Genomic DNA, 25,697 nt, shown 5'->3' with positions numbered 1-25,697 from the left:
AATATGCAAAACTGTTGCGATCTTCAAAATGTCGATAGATCCGCCGTTGATTTGAAAAATTAAATCAGCATCGGAATTCATGTTAGAAAAAAATAGACGAGTTATTGTCGCACTATAATCTACATTACTAACCATATTAAGTATAATTTAATTATATTGATCTTGACATTTTCTACAACAAAGAGATTGGTAATGGTTGGATTTCATATCTTTAGATATAGAAACAGAGTCCTATTGGTATTGTGTGCAGCCCTGATCGTTTCCAACGCGCCTCTCGCCTCTTCGCTGCACTGCTGTCAAATTCTCACTGTTTTTCTCACTGTATATTTTAGCACCTTTCCCCCGCGTGAGTCTTGTGTTCTTCCGCCCCCCCTCCTCCCTCAATACCCATCTTTCACACTCACACACACACACCCGCACAAACACACACACACACACACACACACACACACACACGCTAATAAACACACACACACACACACACACATACCCGCACAAACACACACACACACACACACACGCAGAACACGAGCACAAACATAAGCACACAGACATGTACACACAGACACACTCACACCCACACATACGCACACACACACACACACACACACACACAGACAAACACAAACATGCACATGAACACACAGACCCCACACACGCACACACAGACATGCGTGCGCACACACACATACACACACAGACACACACACACACAAAAACACATACAGACGCAGTAGCGCACACAGACACACACACACACACACACACACACACACACACACACACACACACACACACACACACACACACCACGTGAAGACAGAAACATATGGGCTCAAGGAGCAATGCATTCAAAAAATCCCTTTGAATAAACATGCTGCCATCAGACAGGTTGTTGTTGTGTGTTGTTGTGTGTCGATTTGCATCATCCTTCCTTACGTGTGTTCCTCACCTCTTTTGTGTGTGTTATTAATCATCGGCGCGCCCACACCTTCTGATCCCTTAAAAGAACTGTCAATTGGTCACACGCACCTTCGTACCTCGTCTGCGAGAATCTTCTCACAAAATGAGACGCGGACAAAATTATCCAATTCATAATCTGTTTGTGTCGCCGAGGCAAATTAAAAGGGCTGGAGATAAACACGTAATCACACACATAATCTATGCCCGCATGTGTTTGTGTGTGTGTGTGGTTGCGGGTGTGCATGAGTGTGTGCCTCTGCCTGCGTGTGTGTGTGCGTGTGTGTTAATGTAACACAGTGCAGGGTGAGAAGAGGCCGTTGATAAGAGAAAAGAACAGGCTAATCCTGACCTCTCACAGCACCTTGCTAAACGCTTCGTGCGCGTACACCCATACACAGCCACACACACGCACACATGCACACACACACACACACGACACAAATACACGCCCTGAGACAGGGAGACCGTCAAAACATTTACAGGCCATTTGCAGCATGGCATGACACAGCCATGCTGCTACGAGCACCGCAAGAACAAATACACCTTAGCGGCCTTGGTAGATGCTTGGGGCAGTGTGCAACCAGCAGCCAAGTAGTGATGGCTGGCATGCTCTCTACCCCTAAGGGGCAGTGTGTTAAAGGACGACTCGAACTCTGCCTCTTGACATTAAACCAGACATTAAGCATAACACCTCAGTGGCTCATGAAGCCGGGGAAACGACTCAAGTTGTAACTTAATGGGAATGATAAACCGCTCACCTGAGTGAGAGTTAATCTACCTATACATAGAGTCTCCAAGCTGTGAATTTAAGGCTGCTTATGTTTTGAAGGTGCACACTACGCAGACCATACTACCAGTGTCTGTACATCGCATTCATACACATAGACATGTAGACACAGACACAGACACATAAAAATACTCACCCCCCCCCCGTCTCCCATCACACACACATACATAACACTGAAGCACACTCTTCCTTCTTAGAAAAGGTTTGAAACTCTTTTTATCCATTAAAAGCCAGATCGATCTTGTGCCTTTTTACTTGATGGTGTGTTTTTTTTGATAAATGTCATGAAGGGAAGTCTCCTTGGCCCATTTCTACAGCCTATTCTTCATTTGGGGGTAATTATAGATGAAGAGATGAAAGATGTATTCCCCTCCACCACCACCACCACCCCCCCCCTCACCCACTCCCCATTCTCTATGCCTATCTGCCTCTCTCTGCCTCCCTGTGCATTCAGTGGGCCTCTCACCACTGCATCCTGATTACGGGACACTGTTCAAAGCCTTACCCATACAGCCTAGAGTGTCCCTTGGCCGTCCACTACGGCTGCTGCTGCTGCCGCTGCTGCTTTTGTTGGCATTAACAAGCCAAGCCAAAAAGATGTTTCTTGTTTTTTTGTCCTTCTTCCAACAGGTACAAACTTTTCTTTTTATAATTGCCTGCATTCAGGCAGTCCGTCGAGTCGTGGACAACGGCGTCATGAAAGGAGTGGGGTGGGAGTAGGTTATACGGCTCACCCGAAGAAAGGAGTTAGAAAGGGAGGGAGTGGGAGGAAAACAATTTTAGAAGATTTTAGTAAGACAGGATGTTCTGTAAGTGCTCGTCGATGTTATGCCTGAACTTCTGTTCGGATTTCTGTTTTTAATTCCATCCTCGTTCCTCTCTCTCTCTCTCTCTCTCTCTCTCTCTCTCTCTCTCTCTCTCTCTCTCTCTCTCTCTCTCTCTCTCTCTCTCTCTCTCTCTCTCTCTCTCTCTCTCTCTCTCGTCCTCTCTCTCTCTCTCTCTGCCTCTTCTTCATCTCTTTATCCCACTCCGGCGAGTGATGAGTGAAGACTCTGGAGACTTGGGAAGAATGGCCTCTGCCATTAATGAATGGAGAGAACACACAGATGGATGAATGGTCCTGCTCATTGGGTTTTTCTGTTTCCCTTATTCCCCGTCTGGAGTCAAAACCCCGGGATGCCTCATGAAGAAGGCAGAGCCTCATCCCTGGTTTTTGCAGTCTCATCTCTTGAAAAAGAAGGAGGGACAGGGTTAATAAAAGGCACAAGAGGAAGGGGAAAAGTAATTTCTTTTCCAGTCCAACCATTCTTTGGGTGGGGATTTCTTACACTTCCCCCCCTGTGTACTTTCATAAAGCTCATTATTATTTTGACAAGGGCCCCTCAGGTAAGAGCCAATGGGGCCTTTGTGCGATGCTCCATCAGTCTCTCTGGCGAGGAGCGGGGAGTTACATTAACATCTGGTCTCTTCCTGCACCAATGTGCCATTGAAGCCTGCCTTGTTCTTCTGCATGGCCATCGTGTAGATGGGCCTAGACAATTATCTTCAACAGAGCTTTTTTTTTTAAAATATATATAGACAATATATACGAGAAAATATAATGGGCTGCAGCAGTACAAGAGCCATCTCTACTGCAACCACAATTATTTGTACGATTCATTGTTTTCACTACTTTCATGTCACCTATTGTTACTATTCATCAATTTGCTGCCGCTGAGGGATGTAACTTTATAATGCATCTTTGTTCATGCCAATGCCTTCATTTCATCAAAACCAGGTCCACAAGCTGACTGCATTGCCTGCAGTACCAGTCAGTCAACACCACCAGCATCGATCCATGATCATGAAAACTGCAATGAGAAATCTTGCACCACACGCTAACCCCAACCCCAATGCCCCCGCTCCCACATCCACCCCCAGCCTCCAAACTCCCCCTCGAGCCAACCCCCGCCCCCCTGCCCCCCCCCCCCCCCCTCTTCACCCCAGACCCTCCACCCCTCCCACCCCACTCTTCCGGCTGATTTGTCCTAATGTAATTTTAATTAAAAATGGTGGTGTCAAAGGGCTCGGCCTGCCTGAGAAGCGGGTGCAGATTGCATCCCAGTGGCAGATCCCCTCACTTGGTTGAGAGGAAATGCATCCTGACACGAGGCGAGGGTGGTGCCCACGCCACACGCCGCCAACAAGAGCCTCCGGCCCATCTTTAGCCCCCCACCCCCCCACCCGTATCGGTTTGGTGAGGCTGCCACTATAAGGCAGGATGGTCGTTTAATTTTGTATTGGAGCGGTATTGCATCGCTTGAATATCAATTTAGTAAAATGTATAGTTCTAAACAAATGGTATATATTTTTTTATGTATTAGAGAGGGATTAAAATATTACAATTGTGTTATTCATCATCATACCTAACATTAATTAGAAGATTTCCTCATGAAGCATATTTTAATTTATATTTGACCATTTGCTTAATATCCCCTTCGATATGTACACATTTTGAACGATGTAATGTTTTGCATTATTAACAAGATGGTGTATTGAGTTTCAATAAGATCCAAAACATAGGGAAGATAAATTGTTAGACACAAAGACCGAGGAAGCTTTTTCTCACTCCATAGGCTGTCAGTGGACGTCAAGCGGTGCCCTGATTCCCCCAGAGTAGCACGTGCTTGTGAACGCAGTCCCACTGAACGCTACAGACAAGCTGTCTGCGGTTGTTATTTATAAAAGCAGCCTGTTAATTAACAAATACATCCTACACGCATGTATGCTGCGCATGCTGTGCCACACCACACGTCCTATACTCCTCCTCCAGGCTTCCTTTAGCAAAACTCAGTTATCCACACACAGTGTTTGTATTATTTATGTACAGATACCTAGCTAGGGTCTACTCTATTCCATGTTCCATTGAGAACGATCCAACTATGACAACATTTCCATTACATTTTATCCGAATCGACTTTGGTTCAGACACGAGTTCACACGCCGACGGCGGAGTCAACCACACAGGGCGACAGCCAGCTCGTCTGGAGCAGTCAGGATTCGGTGTCTTTCCGAAGGGACACCTCGATACTCGGCCAGGAGGAGCCGGGGATCGAACCATTAACCATCGGGTTCCAAGTTCTACCTCCTTGGCTTAACTGACCCCCCCAACACAACAAGCTCGATGTAAACAGGCCCAGAGACGAGGCCTTATTGGTGGTGGTGGTGGTGGTGGTGGTGTGTGTGTGTGTGTGTGTGGGGGGGGGGGGGGGGGGAGGCAGACAGACGCATACTAAAAACATTCCTTGGCCAAGATTTCCCCAGGCATGACCTGCGCTAGGGCCCTGAGCAGCGGGGGCCACCAGCAGAGGTCAGCCGGTAGGTTTGTAATCTCTCCCCCCAAGCTGTTGGGATTATCAGATCTCCGACGACCCCGAAGGGGCTCCCCGCGGCCAGGGGGCTTAACCGCGATGAAACCTGCCCCTCCAAACACCCCACCTGTCAGCCACCACACAGTGCCACCTCTTAGAGATCGGACGCTGGAAACACGGTGGGGGGGTCGCGGCGATGGAGGCAGATGGACAGGTGAGAGGAACGAATGGGAGAAGGAGAGGGGGGCGGGGGGAGGACGGGATTGGCTCGTGGCTGGATGGGAGGATCGACATGGTGTCTTCAGGCTACCTGGATGCATCCTTGAGCAGGACGCATAATCCATATCCATTATGACGTGTTTCTGTGTACACTGATGAGTTGTTTTTGGAATGAGGTATCTGACGAAGTAACTAATAATAGCAAATGGATTTGAACATGTACCTAAGCAAACAATGAGTTGGATTCAGTTCCAATTTTTCTATTCGTTTTTTTGGTCATTTTCCATTTTCTGATATGCAAAATATGCAAATGAAAATCTAGAGTTAGCTCAATCTATAGTAATATTAAAATAGGATTCATATATACAAAATCAATATTGAGAGTTGAGAATATTTGTGACCGTTTATATATCTCAAAAGGGGTATGTGTGTGTTTGTATGCGTACATTTTTAATGTGTGTGTGTCCGACTATAGGTGCGTGTGTGCGTTTATCTACATGTATGAGTGTGTACGTGTATGTATGTGTAGACGTGAAGGTGTCTTTTGTGTGTGTGTGTGTGTGTGTGTGTGTGTGTATCTGTGTGTATACATGGATGTATGTGTACATAAAAGGTGTGTTAGTGTGTGTGTGAGTATATTTGCGTGTGAACGTGTCTGAGAGCGTGTGTGCCATGTGTGTACACGTTTGTGTGCGCATGTATGTATAGAAGTGTAGGTGGGTACGCGTGCATGTGTGTGCATGCCGGCGTTTGTTAGTGTATGTATGTGTAGAACTAAAGGTGGGTATGCATATTCATATGTAAACCTGTGTGTTCGCACACACATGCGCGCGCACACACACACGCCCACACCGGTGGACAGTTGGGTGGCTGGTGGTGGGCCGGGCACTGAGGCGTGTTGTAAGAGGGTTTAACTTCGCTGACCTCCCTTCTGCCAGGTTGAGGGGTGCCCGCTGCTCCGCTGATATTGGATCGGTGGGTGACGGCCCACTTCTCCTGATACAGAGGCCAGCGTGCCAACCTGCCGACCTGCTTCCCCTTATTAACGTGTCCCCGTGCCAGCGGTGTGGAGAGGCCCTGGTGGTCCGCGCCGGGGAACACGGCCTGTGTTTGGATCGTATTCACGCCGTCTCTATGGGACGGCTGTAGAATAGAAGCAGGTTCTTGAATTGATGTTATGGTATCATTAGTAGTATTGTTTATGTTGCGTTTGTAGACCATTTTTAAAGGCACTCGGAGCTTTACATTGTGAGTTTGTGTGCGTGTGCGTGTGTGTGTGTGTGTGTGTGTGTGTGTGTTTTGGGGGGGGGGGGGGGGGGGGGGGGGGGGGATTCACTACTACAGCTTTACATTTTATGTTGAAAAGCAATAAAAAACAAGCATATATATAATAATATGATTATATTTAAAGGAAAACAGCAGTATATAGCAAACTTATTTTTTGGAAAGATAAAAAAACAAATGAATACAATTATATCTAAAGAAATATATGAACAACCTATGGGCCTGTAACATTCTACATCAATATCGTAGCATGGATGTAGCTTATCTTGATATGTGGAAGAAGCTTGTCTTGCAACCAAGTGTAGTGAGCCTGTCTGTGCAATGGTCTTTCGACATACAACCGTGTGGTTCAAATATGTTCTGTCTTCATATATGTATTTCTTCAACGAAATGTATAAATACATATTTTATATATATATATGCATTATAAATATATACATTATATATATATGCCAATTTTTTATAGATTTTATATATGTATATATATGTATAAAAGATTGTAGGCAGGATTTATCAACAAAAAATTAATTGCACAGAGGATGAGCAATCAAGAAAACAACAACCAGGTTACAAAAGGCTTTTGAGTGACAGTCTGCCTCTCTCAGCGGTGAACCTGGGAGTTGTAGTTTTATTACCGTTCTTCTTCCGGTAGCGGAAGTGTTTCGCGTGTCTTGGAGGTCATTTTCGGTCGTCACATTGCTTTCTGTCATCTCCTGCTTTCAGACTACACCTGCAAACAGAAAACGATACTCAATGGAAGCCGTTCAAGCAGGTAATGTAATCGTGTGTGTTAAGTAACGCCTGCTATGTTTTCGCATAGACAGCGGGTTTAACACTGGTGGGTTGGATGATCCTCCACGGAGGCAGGAGAACATAAACATTGAATAACCGATGCCTGACGTTACATATCCGACATGGCATGCACCATGGACCCGACCTGTTCAATGTTGACAGAGATATCCTGACGATGATAGCCGATTAGGAATATATACAGCGTCCTATCTGTCCCTTAACTTTATGATATATTCCCCATGAGGTGTGTGTGAATAGAAGACAAGTAATATTAGTGATGTAACCATCTCCAATGGAGTTAGACTGGGCTTCGTCCTCCTGAGATGAGATTCTCAATAGCTGGTTTATATTTTTAAGGCAGAGCGGGTTGACTTGTAATCGGAAGGTTGCTAGTTCGATCCCCCGCTCCTCCTAGCTGAGTGTTGAGGTGTCCTTCAGCAAGACACCTCACCCTAACTGCCCCTGAGGAGCCGGGCTTTCGACGTGCATGGTTGACACCGCCGTAGGTGTGTTTATTAGTCAAATGCTGGATGCCCTACAACTAAATGAATGGATTAATGAATTAGTAACATCTCACCTGCTCCGTGGATTCACATAGTGACGCATTTTGCCATAATGTGGAGGAGGCTGAGTTGTCCTCTACTTTGTGTTTTCAGAGCCTAAACTGAGGCACGTGGAGACAGATGTTCTGATCCCCAAGATGATGAGAGAGAAGGCCAAGGAGCTCTGCCATGAGAAAGTCCAAGGTGTGTATTTACATATTGTTTTGAGGAGTTAACGTTTTGGTGTGTATTTCATTGTGTATGGCAAAAATATGAATTTGTTTACCCTGCAAAATCGGCCATTTTAATTGGCTTTTCAAAATAAAAGTCCCACTAGGCATGTTATCGTACCGCACCACTAGGTCTGTGAATGTGTTAAACCATTGAAGGGAAGCCAAGTCATGCTTGTTACATATATTTGATTGATTGGAGTGCTTTAGAATCATGATAGTCTTGGTGCACAGTTTATTTATCTGTGGCTCTTTTTATAGATTTAACAGAAACCTTATGGTAGTGGTAGGGCTCTTTTCTGAGTTGGCCACATTGGCAGTGATCTTGGACCCAGAAGTTTGACAATGCTATAGGCGAAATCTTAGATGATTCACCTCTACAGCCCATATCGCTCCTCTTTGTTTGTTAGATTCTGTCAGACAAAATCAGTTGATTTTCCCAATCAAAAATAAATAAATATATACATGTCATCAAAATTGTAAAAATATTTCAGATGTATGATCAACCCTTAGTATTTAAAACGTAAATTTAAACCCAGAACAAAAAAACACAAACCTGGCCTGTTACCTCTCCTTGCATGTCCCTGAATGTAGGCTAGAATAGGTAGCCTGGATAAAACCTGACCTGTGACAGGCTGTCCCTCGTAGCGTGCAGAGCAGAACACTGTCAGGTGGGCCCCCCCCCCACTGCTTCCCAAACTGTCAGGCTGCACCTTTATGTGCACATGGCAATACCTGAAGGCTCAGATGACACCGTACCGAAGCCGTCCTTTCATCCTGAAATATAACGTCATAGTGTCCTTTATGGGCGATAAGAGTGAACTGATTAAATTAAGTGTGTGTGTGTGTGTCTGTGTGTGTGTGTGTGTGTCCAGAGACGAGAGTCCTGCCCTGTGCAGCTACTAGCGGTGCCCTGAGACTTGAAGTGTTTGTTGATTAGATTAGTCTCACTGCTCTGCCTCTCCAAATGGGTTTTTGTTAATGTCCGCATCCTGACGATTTGTGTGTGCGCGTGTGCACACGTTCCTGTGTGTGTGCATTAACCACGGTGATAATAAAGGTAATTATTACGGCGGTTGGGTGGCGGTTTGCACACGCTCCTTTGAGGGGTTCGGTGGGGGTTTGTTGACGGAGATTGGGGGGCGGGGGGGGGCGGGTAGTGGGTCATGGTTAATTCAAAGTCTTTCAGAGAACGCTGGCTAAGAGGGTAACGACTGAAAGCATTCAACACCATGCTTGTGTCTACTGTCCCCTGCCACCTGCTTGGGTCAGGGACACCACGACCGCGCTTTGGGAATTAATAAACGTCATGTTAGAGGCGACCACTCTTACCTCCCTGAGGTATGTGATGTGGTGTAGGAAAGTAATGCAGTTGGTTCTTGGCAAGGGTGAGAATGTTATTTAGCAGGTTCTTCAGCTTGGAACAATCAAGGGATACGATCAACATTGGACTACAAAAATGAAGAGTGCGGCATTAGCAGTTTCTTTTGGTATGTCGGCAGTATCTCATAAATATAAAAGAAAAACTTTTTCTATATGTCTGGGGGTAAATATACACATCATCATTCATAACCCATATTTTAGTTTGGTTTGTGTCGTTCTGTAGTGTGGACCAGATGTACAAGCAGGTGCTATATACAGCATCGGAGAGGAATTGTTCATGATTTGTTAGCCTTTGCATTTTTGCAGAGCCGATGATGAACATAGTCAAACCGTTTGCAGTCTTGGTATGGCTGTCTAAACCCCCCCCTCCTCCTCCCCTACAGCCTTTAACGTCTGCTGCAAGGACTCTGGCTTCCTGATGGTGCTCAAATGCAGGGAGCAGAACGCAGCCCTGAAGGAATGCCTGACAGTCTAGTGAGTGTTTTGCAAGCTTGTTTTAGATAATATGTGTACATTGTGCAACGCCACTCCAAGCCACCATCTTGCTGTTTTTGTTACCGTTATAGAAAGAATAATACATTATTTTGAGTTTGTATGTACTCCCGACAGCTACAGAGATCCAGTCTTCTATGAGGAGTGTAAGCAGGAGTACATCAAGGAGAAGCTGGAGTTCCAGAGGACGGGAATCGCCACCAAGAACAGGACGCAGAAGCTCCCGGCGAGCATGTAGGCCCGACGCGCTCCGGGGACGGGAAGGAACGGGGACGGAACAGGGCGGGTTGGCTGAAGACCGGACGGGGCCTCACGGCGCCATCGTGGAGGGCGCTGAGACCCTTCTGATCCGGAGCTCAGTGAGGGCCATTTGCCTCGTAAATGATGTGCTTCGCTGGCATTTGGAGTGTGAAGATTAAAAACAATGTTGATAATATCTTTGATTCCTATGAAGGGGTTCAGCTGTGCTGCGCCCTTGCGCCTCCATCTTTGGTAAAGATCTTGCACCACCCACACATAGCTGGATACATCAGTATGTCCCATGTTGGTTGAAGACCTTTATGCCTGTTAAGGGTTTAAGGGTTTAAGGCATTAAGTTGATGAGTTCACATGTGTAGGGTAACCCATCTATGTGTACATCTATTATATTGACTCAGCTTTTGCTTTCAAGTGCAAAAATGTCGCAACATTTTTGTGCATTGCTGCACAATTGTTAAATAAAATGACAGCATATTGATACCTGCAGTCAAGTTAATATTACAGAAATGTTCACCCACTCTTCATTAAATTGTGTTTGTTTATACATTGTTTACCATCCTTTTTTTCATACAAAATCAGTTCACCTTTAAATTAAACCGACTGGTAACGTGGATTGCGGTTTGCTTGGTAATGATTGAACCGTGCTAGGTTAGTTAACTCATAAAACTATCTTAAATTCACATTACCACCTCAGTTCATCAGGATGAACGGTCAAAGTTGAATTAACCTTCCATCACATGTACCATCTTAAGAAAAATCAAAATAGCCTGTTATTTTACCCGAGTGCTAATTCTCAAATATGAATGCAAACATATGGATATTTTGTCATTATGCACAAGGTGATTTATTTTTCCTCCTTAAAATACCCTATGTGCAGGGCCATTCTGATAATGGCTATGACATGTTTTGATTCGTATTCATATTATTCATACAAAACCCCAGAATAATAGCATATTCATGTGCCGATACCGATGCCTCTGTAATCATATAGGCGCTGGGCTCATTTCATCTCCCGTCGATAAGAGCTTATTTTTAGATGTGCGTGTGAGTTTTCCTGATTTCTGACGGGTCGACAGTCAATCAATAGACTGAAACCAAATAATGAAAGAGCATGCAGGTGGCTCAGAAAGAGCGTATTTGTGACGATTGTTTTCTAATATATGTTTAATGTAACAGAAAGCCGTTGAATCAGATATGATTAAACCATCCCAGGAATTAATTTCAGAACTAAAAAAAAGGGACACAGTCACACTCATTAATTCCTTCTTTTAGTTTGCCATATTTACAAACAGTCTGAGTGCAATAATTCTAAAATATAATCCATGTCTACTGTACATTGCATTTTGGTTTGCAAATCGTTCACAGAAGTATGAAACTGCCGCAGCTGTAAAAGAACATTTTTCGTTTTAAAAATCAAGGAATCATTGATCGTGTGACAAACCAGAGTCGAGGACCTAAGGAGAAGCAGACGATAATCTCTTTTCACAACCACAGACTTGTGTGCTCCGCGCTCCCACTACGTGTCAAAGCCATGGCTCACATTACTATACAGGTTGAATATTCACCAGGCATCCCCACACCCACCACTTCCCCCACCCCCAAAAAGGCAGACGACTCTTGAACACACTGAAAATCTGGAGGGTGGTTGGGCTGGTGGTTCAGCTAGGCTAAATCAATTTGTCTGGAGGAGTACATAAATCTGGCCTTGCGGATGAAACAAAACCATAAAAAATACTTTAAAAAGCCTGTCATATACATTGATATAGTTTACTGCGATACGTTTTTGTGGTGTGTTCCCCTATATACTGACTGAAACCTTGTCCTTCTATACTACCCATGAAGGCTTCACATGGTATTCACACTTGATGGGCTCTTTTTTGTTCGTTCCAGTGTTGCAGTGTACATACAATTGTGTCCGAGGATTGTTTTGCTTATTACAAGCGCTTTCCAGATTCTTTCTTATTTCTTTCAAAACACAGTTTTACTTGATGAACTTTCGTAATTACACAACAGCGAAAAGGTTTGTGGGAGCACTGAGAAAGCAAAATAAAATAAATGCGATAACAATCCAGTGCAGCATGACAACCCTTCAATACACTCAAGTTTAAGTTCAACCGTTTTTACTTTTCGGTTACGATCACAAAATATGTAAGTTTTTCTACCACGAAACAACTTTTAAAATACCCAGGCCTTGCGTCTCAACGTCCCCGTTACAATTTCACTCGAAAGAAGAAGAGAGAAATAAAACCACAGCGCACATGATGGTGTTCCACATCAGCGCTGAGAGATTTATGTAAAATGTGTGGCATGAGATTCAGGAGGCTTGAGATGTAGAATTTTGTGAAAGTGTAAACAGTTGAGCCATTGTTGGAATTCTTTTACATTTTTGTCGTTTTTTTTTGGTACCAGTGAGGTTGAAGTTGAAATTCATCCAGTTTTTTGATGAAATTGACCACCTTGGTGATTATTATCTAATAATTACAAATAAATTACAAAAAAAGGCTTCTGTTAGAACAAACATGTCAATCAGATTATAGTTCCCAAAAAAACAAACATGTTTTTTTTTGGCCTGAACATGCCTTGGTCGTTTTTTTTACTTGATCCAGCTAGTGAAAAAAGTGTGTGGAACTATTAAAAAAAGATTAAAATAAATAAATAAATTCTTCCTTACACTTTGGAATGAAGCTCTTCCCTTAAAAAGGTTTACTGTATATTAGCCACCACGGTACGCAAACAAAACATCCTTCACATGGGCATCCAACAACCACGGGAGGCCAAGCCCCCTTTTCTACTTTACAACGGTCCAATATAAACAGACTTACATTGGAGAGAGAGAGTACAGAGTTTATAGTTAAAAAAAACAACAAGTTCTAGCTCTATTATAAGATCCTTCGTTGGATGGAGAGGCGTGTAGAGCCCTGTCGAGATTTATTAGGTGAGTGGACGCTGCCAGGCGAGGAGGTGCCCCCGCGCAGAGCTGCACGTGCACACAAGAGGCACCCATACACGCACACAAGAGGCACCTATACACACACACAGAGCTGCACACGCACACAAGAGGCACCCACACACAGACACAGATGCAGACAGACACAAACACACACAAACACAGCTGCACATGCACACTAGAGGCACCCATATACGCACGCACACACACACACACTAGAGGCACCCATATACGCACGCACACACACACTAGAAGCACCCTTAATTCTAGACTCACACACACACACACACACACACACACACACACACACACACACACACACACACACACACACACACACACACACACACACACACACACACACACACACACACACACGTACCCTAGAGGCTCCCATACACACACGCAACATAAAATGCACGCGCAGACCTAACACCCAGTTTCTTCGTTCTTTTTATCAGTCAGAAGTCAGACGTGTTCCCCACCAACCGACGTGGTGGGAAAAGACCGACCACAAAGGGGAGCCATGTTCAAAGGGCAGTGACTCATGACAGCCCCCCCCCCCCCCCCTGCCCCTATCCGGCAACGTGGATCCAGTTCAATCCAGTTTGGTCAAGAGGACTGTTCTTATCGTAAGGCAGGTGAGGTGGTAGCTATGCGGCAGGGCCGAAGGATCCCATGGTTCGCTCGTCCTCTCCTTCGCCCCACCCATCTGTCCCTCGGGGAGGGGGGGGGGGGGGCTCAGTAGGGCTTGGCCCACTCGGCGTTGGGGGGGCTCCGCGGGGTGCAGCTCCCTATGGAGGAGGAGGAGGAGCTGGAGGCGGCGGCGGAGGCGGCAGAGTGCCCCTCCCAGAACAGGGCGTCGCTGGGCTTGGGGGGGCTGGGGAAGGAGCGGGAGCTGTCGTCCAGGGAGGCCTGGTTGAGGGGCGGGGGGGGCAGCAGCACGGAGCTGGGGTCCCCGCTCTCCGGGGGGGCCTCGCAGCCGGGGCCGGCGCCCCCGGCAGTGTTGGTGCCGGCGGCGGCTGCGGTGGGCGGGGCCGCGCTGGGACGTCCGGGCCACGGCCCGTTGTACCAGCAGTCCTCGCGCAGTCCGTCCAGCAACGGGGGGCCCGACGGGGCCCCGAGGGCCGGGGTGGTGCTGGAGCCGGAGGAGGCGGTGGTGGGGGGGTGAGGCACGGACACCCGCAGCAGGGGGGGGGGGTGCTGGCGGCGGCGGTGGTGGTTGTTGTTCTTCTCCACGTCGTCCAGGCACTGGATGGGGAGCGCGGAGGCACCTGTGGACCCAGCAGCCCGGTTAGAGGGAGTCAGGTGGACCGCAGAATGCTTTAAAGGGGACATATTACACCCCCAGGTGTGAGTGGGACCAGCCGTCACAACCGTTTGGAAAGTCGGCCTCTTCTGACATCCCAGGTGGGCGTGTCCACCTAGATGCATGACGGATAGACGGACGTTTGCGACAGTCCAGCGGGTAGGCTGGTAGACTGTTCTATCCAGCACACATCAAGGTGGACACGGCCACTTTTGATTTCACAAGAGGCCGATTTTCCAAACGGCTTGTAACGGCTATTCACACTCACACCCGGGGGTATAATATGTCACCTTTAACAATCTAGGTAGGACAGGTCCCACAGGAAGGTGGAGGTAGTGTGGGTAGGCAGGCACCCAAAGGACATGCAGTTGCAGTGTGACGGTTTTAAGAAGAACCCTGAACCACCCTTCCCTGAGGAACACCGAGGGCAGAGTTCACAGGAGGAGGAAAGGAAAGGGAAACCAAAGGAAACCAAGCCAACCGGAGAACAACATGCCACCCGTATTTGTTTTGACCAGAGCTGAGGAGCGGAACGGCCCTATCACCATCGTGGCTTGACACATCAGCCCACTGGCATGTACCTTTATGGATAGTGTGCTGGGAATGACCCTGAAACGAAAGAGAATATGAGGGAGGATACGGTTTTAATGGGGGTTGAATTGGGGGATTTTGAGGCTATTTAGCAATATTACAACAACAACAGTAACGACAACTTTAGCACTCTAATATGTGTTTTGGATGAAGAAATTAAAAGGGAACTCGAAGTTTGGCTCAATGTTAGCTTTCTATGACTTGCGTAAACGGGATGAGAGAGGGTGAGACTAGTTCTTTCAGAACAGTGTTTTCACAGACCTACATGCAGTATAACTAGAGACGTCACCCATGACACTCAAATTGAAATACAAAATGTTGATTATGAAAAACATGTAAATCCATATGGGAATTGATGGGATTTGGGAATTAGATAAGATATCATCAAATGAACGAACAAAATGTCAAGAGAAAATAATATAGTATTGCTATAGTATTAATGTACCAGTGAAGCAACCATAACGCAAAAGCCGCCTTGATGAAAGCGACATACTCTAATCTCCATACATACGACATATAACATGATTACGTATAAGCATATAAACTAAATAATTAAAGGTCCTGGAGTGTAGTTTACTATCATGGATAAGAGAGGACTTTGTGCGAGAAACACAAATAGGCTGTTACCTTGGCCATGTCCTACAACACGTACAGTATCCATGGCTAGGACCAAGTTGCGTTATTGTGATTGGCTAAACTGATTTATTTGCCGGCTTTTCAGCTCCATGATTTGGAATAATTGCATTGAATTGGGGAGAAATATTGCCGCAAACAAAAGTGTTCCACGTAAAACAACGTTCACCTTTAAGATGAACTTTAAAATCCTTCCCTTTCTACAATTCTTTCATTTTAAACATTAAACCGTGTTTAACAAAGTTTAACATTAAATTATTTTAACAGTGTATGCTAATCGCTCAGAGAAGCACCTCCCCCCCCCCCCCCCACACACACACACACACAATCCTCCTAGCCTATAGGACATATTTGCAGAAGCCTCAGCCACAGAAACCCGACTTCACAAAATGCCCCCACGTCAGCCTCCCCAAAATGACACAAACCCCTGATCAAAAGCAATCAGAATGCAAAGGCGACGTCCCCGGTCCCTGTTCCCATATCAAGCGTATCCTTACACGTGCATATACAAATCACATACAAATAGCCTAATCACACACACTCCGCTGCCTCGCTACCAAATCATCTTGAGGGGATAATGAAGTTTAAATGAGAGTTTCTTCCTTACACATTCTCCCCCCGACACACACACACACACACACACACACACACACACACACACACACACACACACACACACACACACACACACACGAGAGGGTCCCTAGGGGCAAGGATTTGAATACAAAGTGATTTCAAAAGGAAGAACATAGGAAGAATAAAGATGCAGACTATCATGGTATTAATAAATTAGTGTATATATATATATATATATATATATATATATATATATATATATATATATATATTCTTCTTCTGTTCCCCCTCAATCCGCTGTGCCCTCTCTCTCTCAAAACACACACACACACACACACACACACACACACACACACACACACACACACACACACACACACACACACACACACACACACACACACACGTGCGCCTATTTTCCTAGGTCTGTCTCTCATCTACATTACAGGATTACCCAATTATTGAATAGAATAAAGAATAAGAATGTTATTTTTTTATCTCCTTTCGTGAAAAGGCTTATCCCTACTTTGAAGGGACTATCTCAGTCAATTGATGGGGGTTTGCACTTCCTTAATTTTCTCCCAATGCAACGCTTCTCGAAACGCAGATTATAAGAAAGTATTGTACATTCAAATCTTTCAATCATATCCCGAAAGAGTAGTATTCAAAGATAAGCCCTCACATACAAGCAATTAGCGCTCCTTCCCTTTAAGAGAAGCAGCGATGATTCTGAAAGTGTGGACACCTGTGGTGGGGTTGGGGGGGGGGGGGACCATTATGCTACAAGGCTGTATAGGAGAACAGCATATGTATATGCTGAACCTTAAACGTTTGGGGTCCAACATTATAATCGCGCAGTCAGCCAAAGGGTTTCCTGTGGCCTTTGCATGACTTAGGAGGTGTGATGTCAGAGTTTCATAATGAATTGCAAGTACCGGTTTGTAAACGAGTCATTTCTATCGCAGAAACATATCGGCATCGACCGCAATGTCACAGGAGATGACACCATCTACCACCCATCCATCTCTGAGGTTGGAGGGAGTAGGGAATAAGGCAGCAGACAGAAGGTGGTACCAGGTTCATAAGGTTTTTTATGTACAATAACGTCATTTTTTTTTTTTTACAACATGCCGAAGTAAACGTAGCAGTGTGTGTGTGTGTGTGTGTGTGTGTGTGTGTGTGTGTGTGTGTGTGATTCTGTCTGTCTCTCTGTCTGTGTGTGTGAGTCTTTGTGCATCTGTGCGTGTTCACTGGAGCGGTGCATGCTGGGACACGGGACTCACCTTCTCGGTTGTCGTTGAGCAGCGGTCGGAGATGCCTGACCAGCCGTGATTGGTGCTTGAGTTCTGCGTGGAGGCGGGAGATCTCACCGCACAGCACCTGGTACATCTGCTGCATGCCCCTCTCCCTGGAGAAACAACAGGGTAGTGGGTTGTGTTTAGGGCAGTAAGTGCTGCTCTGTGTATGTGTTGGACAGGAACGCTGTAAACCTGTCTATTTAGATTTAGATTTAGGGCATTTTTACAGACTCTTTTATCCAAAGTGACTTATAATAAGTAAATTTGTCACGTTTCCCATTATTTGTCATTTGTCTATAGTGGATGATACTTTGGACTGTTTGTGACAGTAAAAGCATCTTCCTTTACTAGTTCTAACTTTATTGGTGGGTAAATATTTGCACCGAAATGTTAAGTGTTTTAATTGCTCGGTTTAAAACACAGATGATGTTCTGTGTATCATTGACTTATGAATTTGTTAAGGCAACGAAGATCAGTCCACAACATAATGGTAAAGAATATCCTATTCTTTCCAATTAATAGCGCAACATTTCAGGACAGTTTGATAAAAAGAAAAGATAAAAATAAATTAAATAAAAAGCAACTAAAAACACAGAAACTGCAAATATTACAATACGTTACAATATCAAAAGTTTTGGTTTGCTCACATTGACATTTAAACAACACCTTAAACCTATCTTTGGTAATGATGCTGAATCTCACTCACATCGTGTCTTAACTTCATACATTGAGATGACAGAAACGTATGTGTTAAAAAATGTGTTGTGTGCTGCTCAACAAAAAAGGAGCACAGGCAGACATACCTAAAAAAGGTAAACTGCCAGATATTTATATTGCGTGTCAAGTTATGATAGAAAAATGAATATGTAATGTAATGAAATTGTTAACTGGATCATCTTGATCACCTCCTTACAGCCCATATTGTTACTGTTATTGGTGCCTATAGTCATATGCTTATAATACATCTTAGTTACAATTAAGGTTGGCCAAAGTGAAAACAAATCTGCATCACCCCCTGGTGGCTAAAGAGAAAGAGTCCACCTCAAGGCCTGATGGTAAGGGGAGCCACAGTCTAATGTTTTCCCTATCGTTGTCATTAAGTTGTCATTCACGCACACGTTTCCCTAAAGCCATACTGTGACGCCAGGGTGGGTCATCATTAACATTAGCTCCAAGAACCTTATGTTGTACGCCACGTCGGAGTCCTGATCAGAGTCCGGTCCGTTGAGGCCATGGGGTTCCTGAGTCAGGGGAACAATGACATCATTCAACACAGAGGAAAATCGAAAGCCAAAAAACGTTAGAGTGAATTCAACGGCACAGTTCCAGGACACACGGGTTATGGGATATGGGAGAGGGACAATCTCTGAGCAATCATAAGATGGGCTGGGAGTCTAGACAAAGGGCAGGATTTGTTCGGAGTTGTTCAGAGCGAGCCCGACACCCCTCTTACGCACGTACTGCATGTTGTATGTCCTGGTACTTAATGTACACACTTATTGCATGTCGTACTTCATTGCACTTAAAATTAGTTTGTTTGTAGCGTCTTATCCTAGCTATCTTTGTTGTATAGGGGGAATGGGTTAACCTAACAATTGTTAGTGCTTGGCACTTGGTTCTATGAACATCCGTACTGCACCGACAGTGATATAGTATTTCTCTTTCTTCTGACAAATGTACTTATTGTAAGTCTAAAAGCGTCTACACAATGCCCTAACTGTAAATGTAAATATAATATTGCATAAAACACAACGCATACAGTGTGTCTGTTAACACAACAACATACTAGGGTTCTTTTCCATGGAAATTAAGGTGACGTTTTGTTTTTGCAATGCTGATTCCAAGGTTTCACGACTTTCCCGCCTCTACCGCCCCACCGTTCCAATGCCCTGATCTGATTGGCTCCCAGTGGGCCCTAGCGTGGGGGGGGCCTCACCCCGTAGCGCTCCAGCAGCTTGCCGTTCTCCAGCGTCACCCTCTCCAGCTCCAGCTGCAGCTTGTGGATCTGCAGCTCGCTGTTGGCCCCCTCCACCTGCCAGTAGTCCTGGGGGCTGGTCAGGCTCTTCATCACTGGACACCAAAGGGGGTTAGCACACACATACACACACGGGCACACAAGAGCGCGCACAGACAAACACAAGCGCATGCACGCGCGCACACAGACACGCGCGCGCACACATACCCGACACAAATCATTACAGCCATCTGATGGTTTTGTTAGAGCTTTGCAGTGAAGTTACTCATTTGGGTATTTTGAATATGCAGAACTGTTTTTCTTCTAAATATACAGAAAGTTGTTTTTTTACGCAAAGGAGGAACGAAAAGAGGATGTGATAACATATTTTTAATGTACAATGTTAAAGGTCAAAGGGCACATGGTGAGCTAGCGTTGATAAGGTAATGTTTTCACCACTCAAGATCATGCAAAACGTTTCTTTGTCCTTTTCAGACCACATCAGATAACAGTGTGACAGCCCCTGTGGTTATCCAACACTACCTGGGTATGAAATACTCCATGTGCCCCCTAGTGTATAAACCAAGGACTTGCAGAGAGTTGCACATGACCCCAATGGTTTAAATATTGATAACGTATACATTAACGAAAGAGAACATTAACAAATGTGGAATAAACTTTTAGTTTTCTGTCCGTTTGTTCATTATTTTATGCCTAACTCACTATACAATATATCCATCCTGTCCTTTCTCGTTTTAAGTGGTGCTCAACAGCTCCTGCTTTTTATATTTTTGTTTTTGCACAACGCTAGTTATATTGTCCATTCCATTGCATGCCTTTGAGAGTGATAATAAGCTCCAGTGGATCACGGTAGACGTAGGCGCTGTACCTGTACCTTGGCTGGTCTCCATCTCTGTCCTCAGCTGGAGCAGCTCCATCTCTCTGGCCTGGAGCTGCTCGTTCAGCTGCCGCTCGCTCTCACTCCGCTCCTTTTTCTGATGGGGGAGAGAGAGAGATCGAGAGCGAGAGAGAGAGAGAGTAAGAGAGAGTGAGATAGAGTGAGGGAGCGATGGAGAGAGAGAGAGAACAAGAGAACGAGAGAGAACGAGAGAGACAAAAAGAGAGTGAGAGAGCCAGAGCGAGAGAGAACGATAGAGAGAGCCAGAGGGATGGAGCAAGAGAGGGAGAGAGCAAGAGTGAGATAGAGAGGGAGAGAGAGATAGAGAGTGAGAGTGACAGAGAGAGCGAAACAGAGAGAGCAAGAGAGGGAGGAAATGAAAGTTGGAGGAAATGAAAGTCGGTACATTGATTAGATATAGATTTGCACATCATGGTCACACTGAGGGGTGGGGTGTGATGTCAAAGCACAAAGCACCGGTCTGTACCACTTTGTTGAGCTCCAGCTGCAGGTCCTCCTTCTCGATGTAGATGCCTCGGTAAGCACTGAAGGCCTTGTTCACGTACTGGGGGCCTTCGGTTGGGGGGGCGTCTGGCCTGAAGAGCTGAATGCATGATAGCAGACGCAGGCCATATCAGGACATGCAGACCGGATGAGACAGTGAATAATCAACCCAATGGCGTTGAGTCTTGCTCATTTTCTGTGTTTGCTGGATTTTTTATGACATTTATGATTACGGCTGGGTGGGAAGATTTGTGCCATTTCAGGTTACAGAACCAAAATCTAAAAATGAAATGTGTTCTTCCAGTTTGGCCATTTCAACCGCAAAGACTCTCGACTCACTTGTTTAGAGTTCTCCTCAACTCTGCATAGCTTCCCCCTTACCCCACATTGCATGTTGTACGTCCTTGCACTTAATAATAGTACTTAGCATTGTGTAGCTTCTTCTTATCCTAGTTATCTTTGTTGTATAGGGGAAATGGATTAACCTCACAATTGTTAGTGCTGGGCACTTGGTTCTATGAACATCCATACTGTACCGAGAGCCATATATTGTTGCCATATAATGCCCAAACTGTAAATGTAAATGTAAATACAACATTGCATCAAACACAACGCATATATTTACTAGGGATGGATTCCATGGAAATCAAAGTGACCTTTTTGTGAGGTTTCATGGCTTAAATGTAAACGACACCCTCGCTCCCACCACCACCACCACCACCACCGTCTCCTCGGCGCCCATACCTTATCCTCCAGCTGCTTCACCCTCTTCCTCAGCAGCGTGTTCTCCCTCTCCGTGTCCCTCAGGCGCTTCTTGATGTCCTCGTAGGCCGTCACCAGGGCGAAGTGCGACGCCACCGACTCGTCGCCGGCGCACACCGACACGGGGCTCTCCCCGGCCACGCCGTACGCCGTCTCGTGCTTGAGGATGCAGATGTCATCGTCTACTGTCAGGGGCTCCATGCCTGCACAGGCCCGCGCGGCAGCAGAGGGCAGGGCTGCGAGGCACAGGAGGGAAGGGGAAGAGTTAGCTAGGGGGCTTGACAATGATTCAGTATTGCAGATTGTCATCTTTGAATGGTGTTGCGTCGTCATCGTGAAATGAAGATGAGGACTTATCGTCATATCCTGTTGACACATGTGAGGTTTAAAACGTCAATGACGAAGAAGACTTGTTTGAGTCTGACTCTGATCCATCATTTTTTTTAACGTGCATATTCCTGAATGTAATGACTCTCAGTTATATTGTTAAGAATGGTGTTTTCCCCATAATTATTGTAATAAATGTAACCGCACCACCCGTTCCTAGTTTTATCTTTGAACTATAAATTAAACTCAACATACTGCACCAACTGTTAATTAGATAAGGCCTTGAGGTATATAATCAAATGTTGTGGTTATAGCGCAAGGCAAGATGGCAGCTTTATTTTTGACAAGAGGTCATCAAATAGGCAAATGGGATATTTATAGCACAGCGTTATTAATACGAATGTATTATGGCACCATAATTAGTAATTACACAAAATTCAACAGTCTACCTGTCTATAATTATCCCGTATTCTAAATCATGTTAAATAAATCCAATGACATTGAACTATGTGGTAATATAGCATATACAACACATGTATAACATGCATCTGTTCAACAATGTGGTACACCGTGACACCTCATATCTCAATCGTATTACGTCACGGTCACGTCACATCTACTGATTCTAAAAAGGACGCAAGTCCACTAAGCAGGCACGAGCCTTCCTAAAAACATCACATGTGCACCATTATATTCAATGGTTTCCCGTTAGTCGGTTGACATCGAATTGCACATGAGGAACCACAAGAAGCGTTAATAATACATGATGCTCCAGAGTGACTTTGGCTCGCCGGTGCGGGTCACAGGGTGCACCTGACTGGTGATGTCAGCAGGCGATGATGCAGCAAACGACGAGCAACTTTTAAAGGACGTACTTTATAAATAAAATACCCTGTTACCGATGGAGTGAACCACAAAGGGAAGTGTTTAGACCGATTCAAACACCTGACACGTCAATGACAGTCCGATCCCTTACAGCTGATCTGTGAACGTCGCCGACCACGAAGGGGCTGCAAAACGAAACTAACATAGAAACGATACCCGACAACACACAGCGCTCGGATGACTGCATCCTCTAACAAGGAGTTAATAACACAACCCACCAGGGTTACAATCAAGGGAAAGCTGGGGAATAATCAAAATAGGAAAACCAGACAACGTCCAGGGCAGGGAAACCTTGTAAACAACGAAGGTTTCTCTTGTTATTTACGAAGCTAACACAGGACAGTTAACAACTCTGTTGACAGCCCTCACACCAACACACAAAACAAACATTCATCCCAACACAGCAAAGACAACACACGATACACCCAAGACATGTCGATCATGTTAGGCAGCCGATCACCGTGATCGAGCTGTTGTGATCACATCTATCCTAGACCGTTGGCTAATGCTCGCCACTGGCAGTGTTGCCAGATTGGGCCATATTTCCCGCCCAATCTGGCAACACTGGCTAGTGGCCGTCTGGTGAGGCTAGGGCTAAGCTACTACCGCCGATGCCGCGGGACGCCGTCGTCCACTACTCACCGTCTCAAATTACGGTCGAGTGTGTGTCGCGTCGTCGTCGATGTGTGTGTTGTCGTGCATGGGTATAGATATTTTCACCGTCGGGGGGCGGGGGGGGGGGGAAGTGGCGATCCGTCTCTGGGTTGAAAAACAAAGGAAGCCAGACGACACTTCCACCACCGTGTCAGAGCTGACAGGTGAGGGGAAAACATAAACTTCCGGGGGGAGCCAGAGTTTGAGTGCCTTCAAAATAAAAGCACGGAGTAGGCGATGCGTCGTGTGTGCGGGGCGATCTTTCACACGGGTTGGATGTTCCTTAAAAGATGAGATGTGTAGTATATGTTTGTGTGGCGCTCTTTAAAAAACGGTTGAATGATATTTAAAAAAACCCAAAGAATAAAACATTTGAGGTAATTTATGGAAAAGTATAAATCCTATATAAAAGAAAAACGATTTTACAACATGGCCCGACTTGATGTCAAGAGATCATAGTTGAGGGATATTCCACAAAGCCGGTTTTATCACATAACCGGGTAAATTAATCCAGGGTTTGCGGTAACCCTAGGTTTTCTGTTCCAACATGAACACGGTATGTTAGTTACTATAGAAACATATTGTCTGAATCAAACCTGGTCGGAGCAGGTTTTGCGCAGGTTAAATTTGGAACATAACCCGGTTTTGGGTATTTCAACCCGCGTTCACCGCAGATTTCATGGCATGCCCTTTTGATGAGAGTCCTGTTGATACCGGAGCGCAAATTATTCGTGCAATCCACCGGGAGCGATTAATAAGACCACTGCTCGACATCTTGGCATATCGGATGACTTTTTGCTTGAGAGATATAGATTCTCACGCAAATCTTTAATATATTTAAATAGCTTTCTCCAGCCTTACAGCCAACACTAACAATCGAGGACCTGGCCTCAGTTCACTCCAGACTATTTGCGTAGGCCATTTCTGCAAATGAGTTTTATCTATAATGTTGGAGATGCTGAGCACGTCTCAGTTCTTTCAGATGACCCATCCATGTCCGGACCAAGATTTTCATCGGCCTCGTATCATACAAAGAGCAATATTGGCTGAGTAGGCCTATCTATGCCGAGAGGCGCTTACAACATAAAGTATAAAATAGTCCTAACGGACTTACATCCACTGGAGAATGGTCGATCGTAGCCGACGGCTTCATTACAAGCACTAGTCCATCTTGATCTGTGAAGTTGATTAATTGTCACTTTTAGGTTTTCTACCCAGTTACCAAAAAAAAACATTTGGAACATTTGCGCTGTGGCACGCACACGGTTTGCATGTGTTACTTCGAAGACAAACAAAATCTAAAGTACAAGAAAAACACAAAAATCTACATTCAGCCAGTGGGGTACCCTACCCTCACATGGCCCCTGACTCACTGAGGTGGTACCTCCAGGTACCCCCTCCATGCCACGGTGCCCTGAATTTATGTCTATCAACAGCTGCTCCACCGGGGTCAAGACAATTTGAGGGCCAGATCCAGTCCGCCGACTGTCGGCCTTTTCACGATTGGCTTAAAAAAAGGGCTTATTTAAATTTATACCAATATGCTTACCAGTTTGTATGTTTTTATACTTCATTTTTACTTGATCCGCTGTGGAACCGACAGCAATCAACCTAGAGTTCAGCGTTAACTCTGTGTTTGTTAAAGCTCCGTTCGTGTAATACCCCACAGTTGGCACAGATGGCAAGGTTGCTACAAGTTCGAGGTGCTGGTGGTCGCGTGGCACCTTTAGGCCTACTGGTGGTCGCGTGGTGCTTCTTCACGTGACGGTCTGAACATTTTTAGTCTAGGAAAAATATTAATGGTCGTTTGACGATGAATTTTGGAGCACAACCACACAAAGAGCCCACCAACGTTAACTGGTTTGTGTTTATTTTAATTAGTGTAATTTTTTCCCTCATTGCTAATTAGGTGTTATCTAATTTTGCAATGACCGTAGTTTCGATAGTCAGCTTAAATTTAGTTAAGCTAAACCAAGTTAGCTTCATTATTTTGACCATTCCAATTTAGTTTACACGATTTGTTGCTTGTATTGTAGATTTTTTTTAAATATTATAGACA

At 45.1% G+C, this 25,697-nt stretch overlaps 2 protein-coding genes across 3 annotated transcripts; one reads left to right on the top strand and one right to left on the bottom strand.

Annotated features, from left to right (window-relative positions):
* The first annotated feature begins 7,223 nt into the window (after positions 1-7,223).
* On the top strand, positions 7,224-10,844 carry cmc1 (C-x(9)-C motif containing 1). Its single transcript, XM_030370083.1, has 4 exons — positions 7,224-7,375; positions 8,052-8,141; positions 9,934-10,024; positions 10,160-10,844. The coding sequence occupies exons 1-4, from the start codon at positions 7,357-7,359 to the stop codon at positions 10,278-10,280; spliced, it is 321 nt and encodes a 106-aa protein (XP_030225943.1). The 5' UTR covers positions 7,224-7,356; the 3' UTR covers positions 10,281-10,844.
* A 704-nt stretch (positions 10,845-11,548) lies between these two features.
* Positions 11,549-23,781, bottom strand: azi2 (5-azacytidine induced 2). 2 transcript variants are annotated; one of them, XM_030370077.1, is made up of 8 exons: positions 23,627-23,781; positions 21,755-22,008; positions 20,994-21,110; positions 20,498-20,603; positions 19,591-19,724; positions 18,834-18,895; positions 17,640-17,764; positions 11,549-14,521 (listed from the first exon to the last, which is right to left on the bottom strand). In XM_030370077.1, exons 2-8 carry the CDS (start codon positions 21,971-21,973, stop codon positions 13,989-13,991), a joined length of 1,296 nt encoding a protein of 431 aa, XP_030225937.1. In that variant the 5' UTR covers positions 21,974-22,008; positions 23,627-23,781; the 3' UTR covers positions 11,549-13,988. The 2 variants fall into 2 exon arrangements, with proteins under 2 accessions (XP_030225937.1, XP_030225938.1); XM_030370078.1 differs by having other exon boundaries at positions 20,504-20,603.
* Between the last annotated feature and the right edge of the window lie 1,916 nt (positions 23,782-25,697).

The sequence above is a fragment of the Gadus morhua genome, chromosome 11 (assembly GCF_902167405.1).
Source record: "Gadus morhua chromosome 11, gadMor3.0, whole genome shotgun sequence".
NCBI classification, from domain to species: domain Eukaryota; kingdom Metazoa; phylum Chordata; class Actinopteri; order Gadiformes; family Gadidae; genus Gadus; species Gadus morhua.
This window is presented reverse-complemented; position numbering and strand designations above follow the sequence as displayed.

Coding starts and splice junctions, on each gene's coding strand:
- cmc1 (XM_030370083.1), top strand. Junction 8,142..9,933: donor CTGCCATGAGAAAGTCCAAG/GTGTGTATTTAC, acceptor CCTCCCCTACAG/CCTTTAACGTCTGCTGCAAG. Junction 10,025..10,159: donor AAGGAATGCCTGACAGTCTA/GTGAGTGTTTTG, acceptor TACTCCCGACAG/CTACAGAGATCCAGTCTTCT.
- azi2 (XM_030370077.1), bottom strand. CDS start 21,973: ATGGAGCCCCTGACAGTAGACGATGACATCTGCATCCTCAAGCACGAG. Junction 19,725..20,497: donor GGAGACCAGCCAAGGTACAG/GTACAGCGCCTA, acceptor TTTGGTGTCCAG/TGATGAAGAGCCTGACCAGC. Junction 18,896..19,590: donor AGCTGCTGGAGCGCTACGGG/GTGAGGCCCCCC, acceptor CCCCTGACTCAG/GAACCCCATGGCCTCAACGG.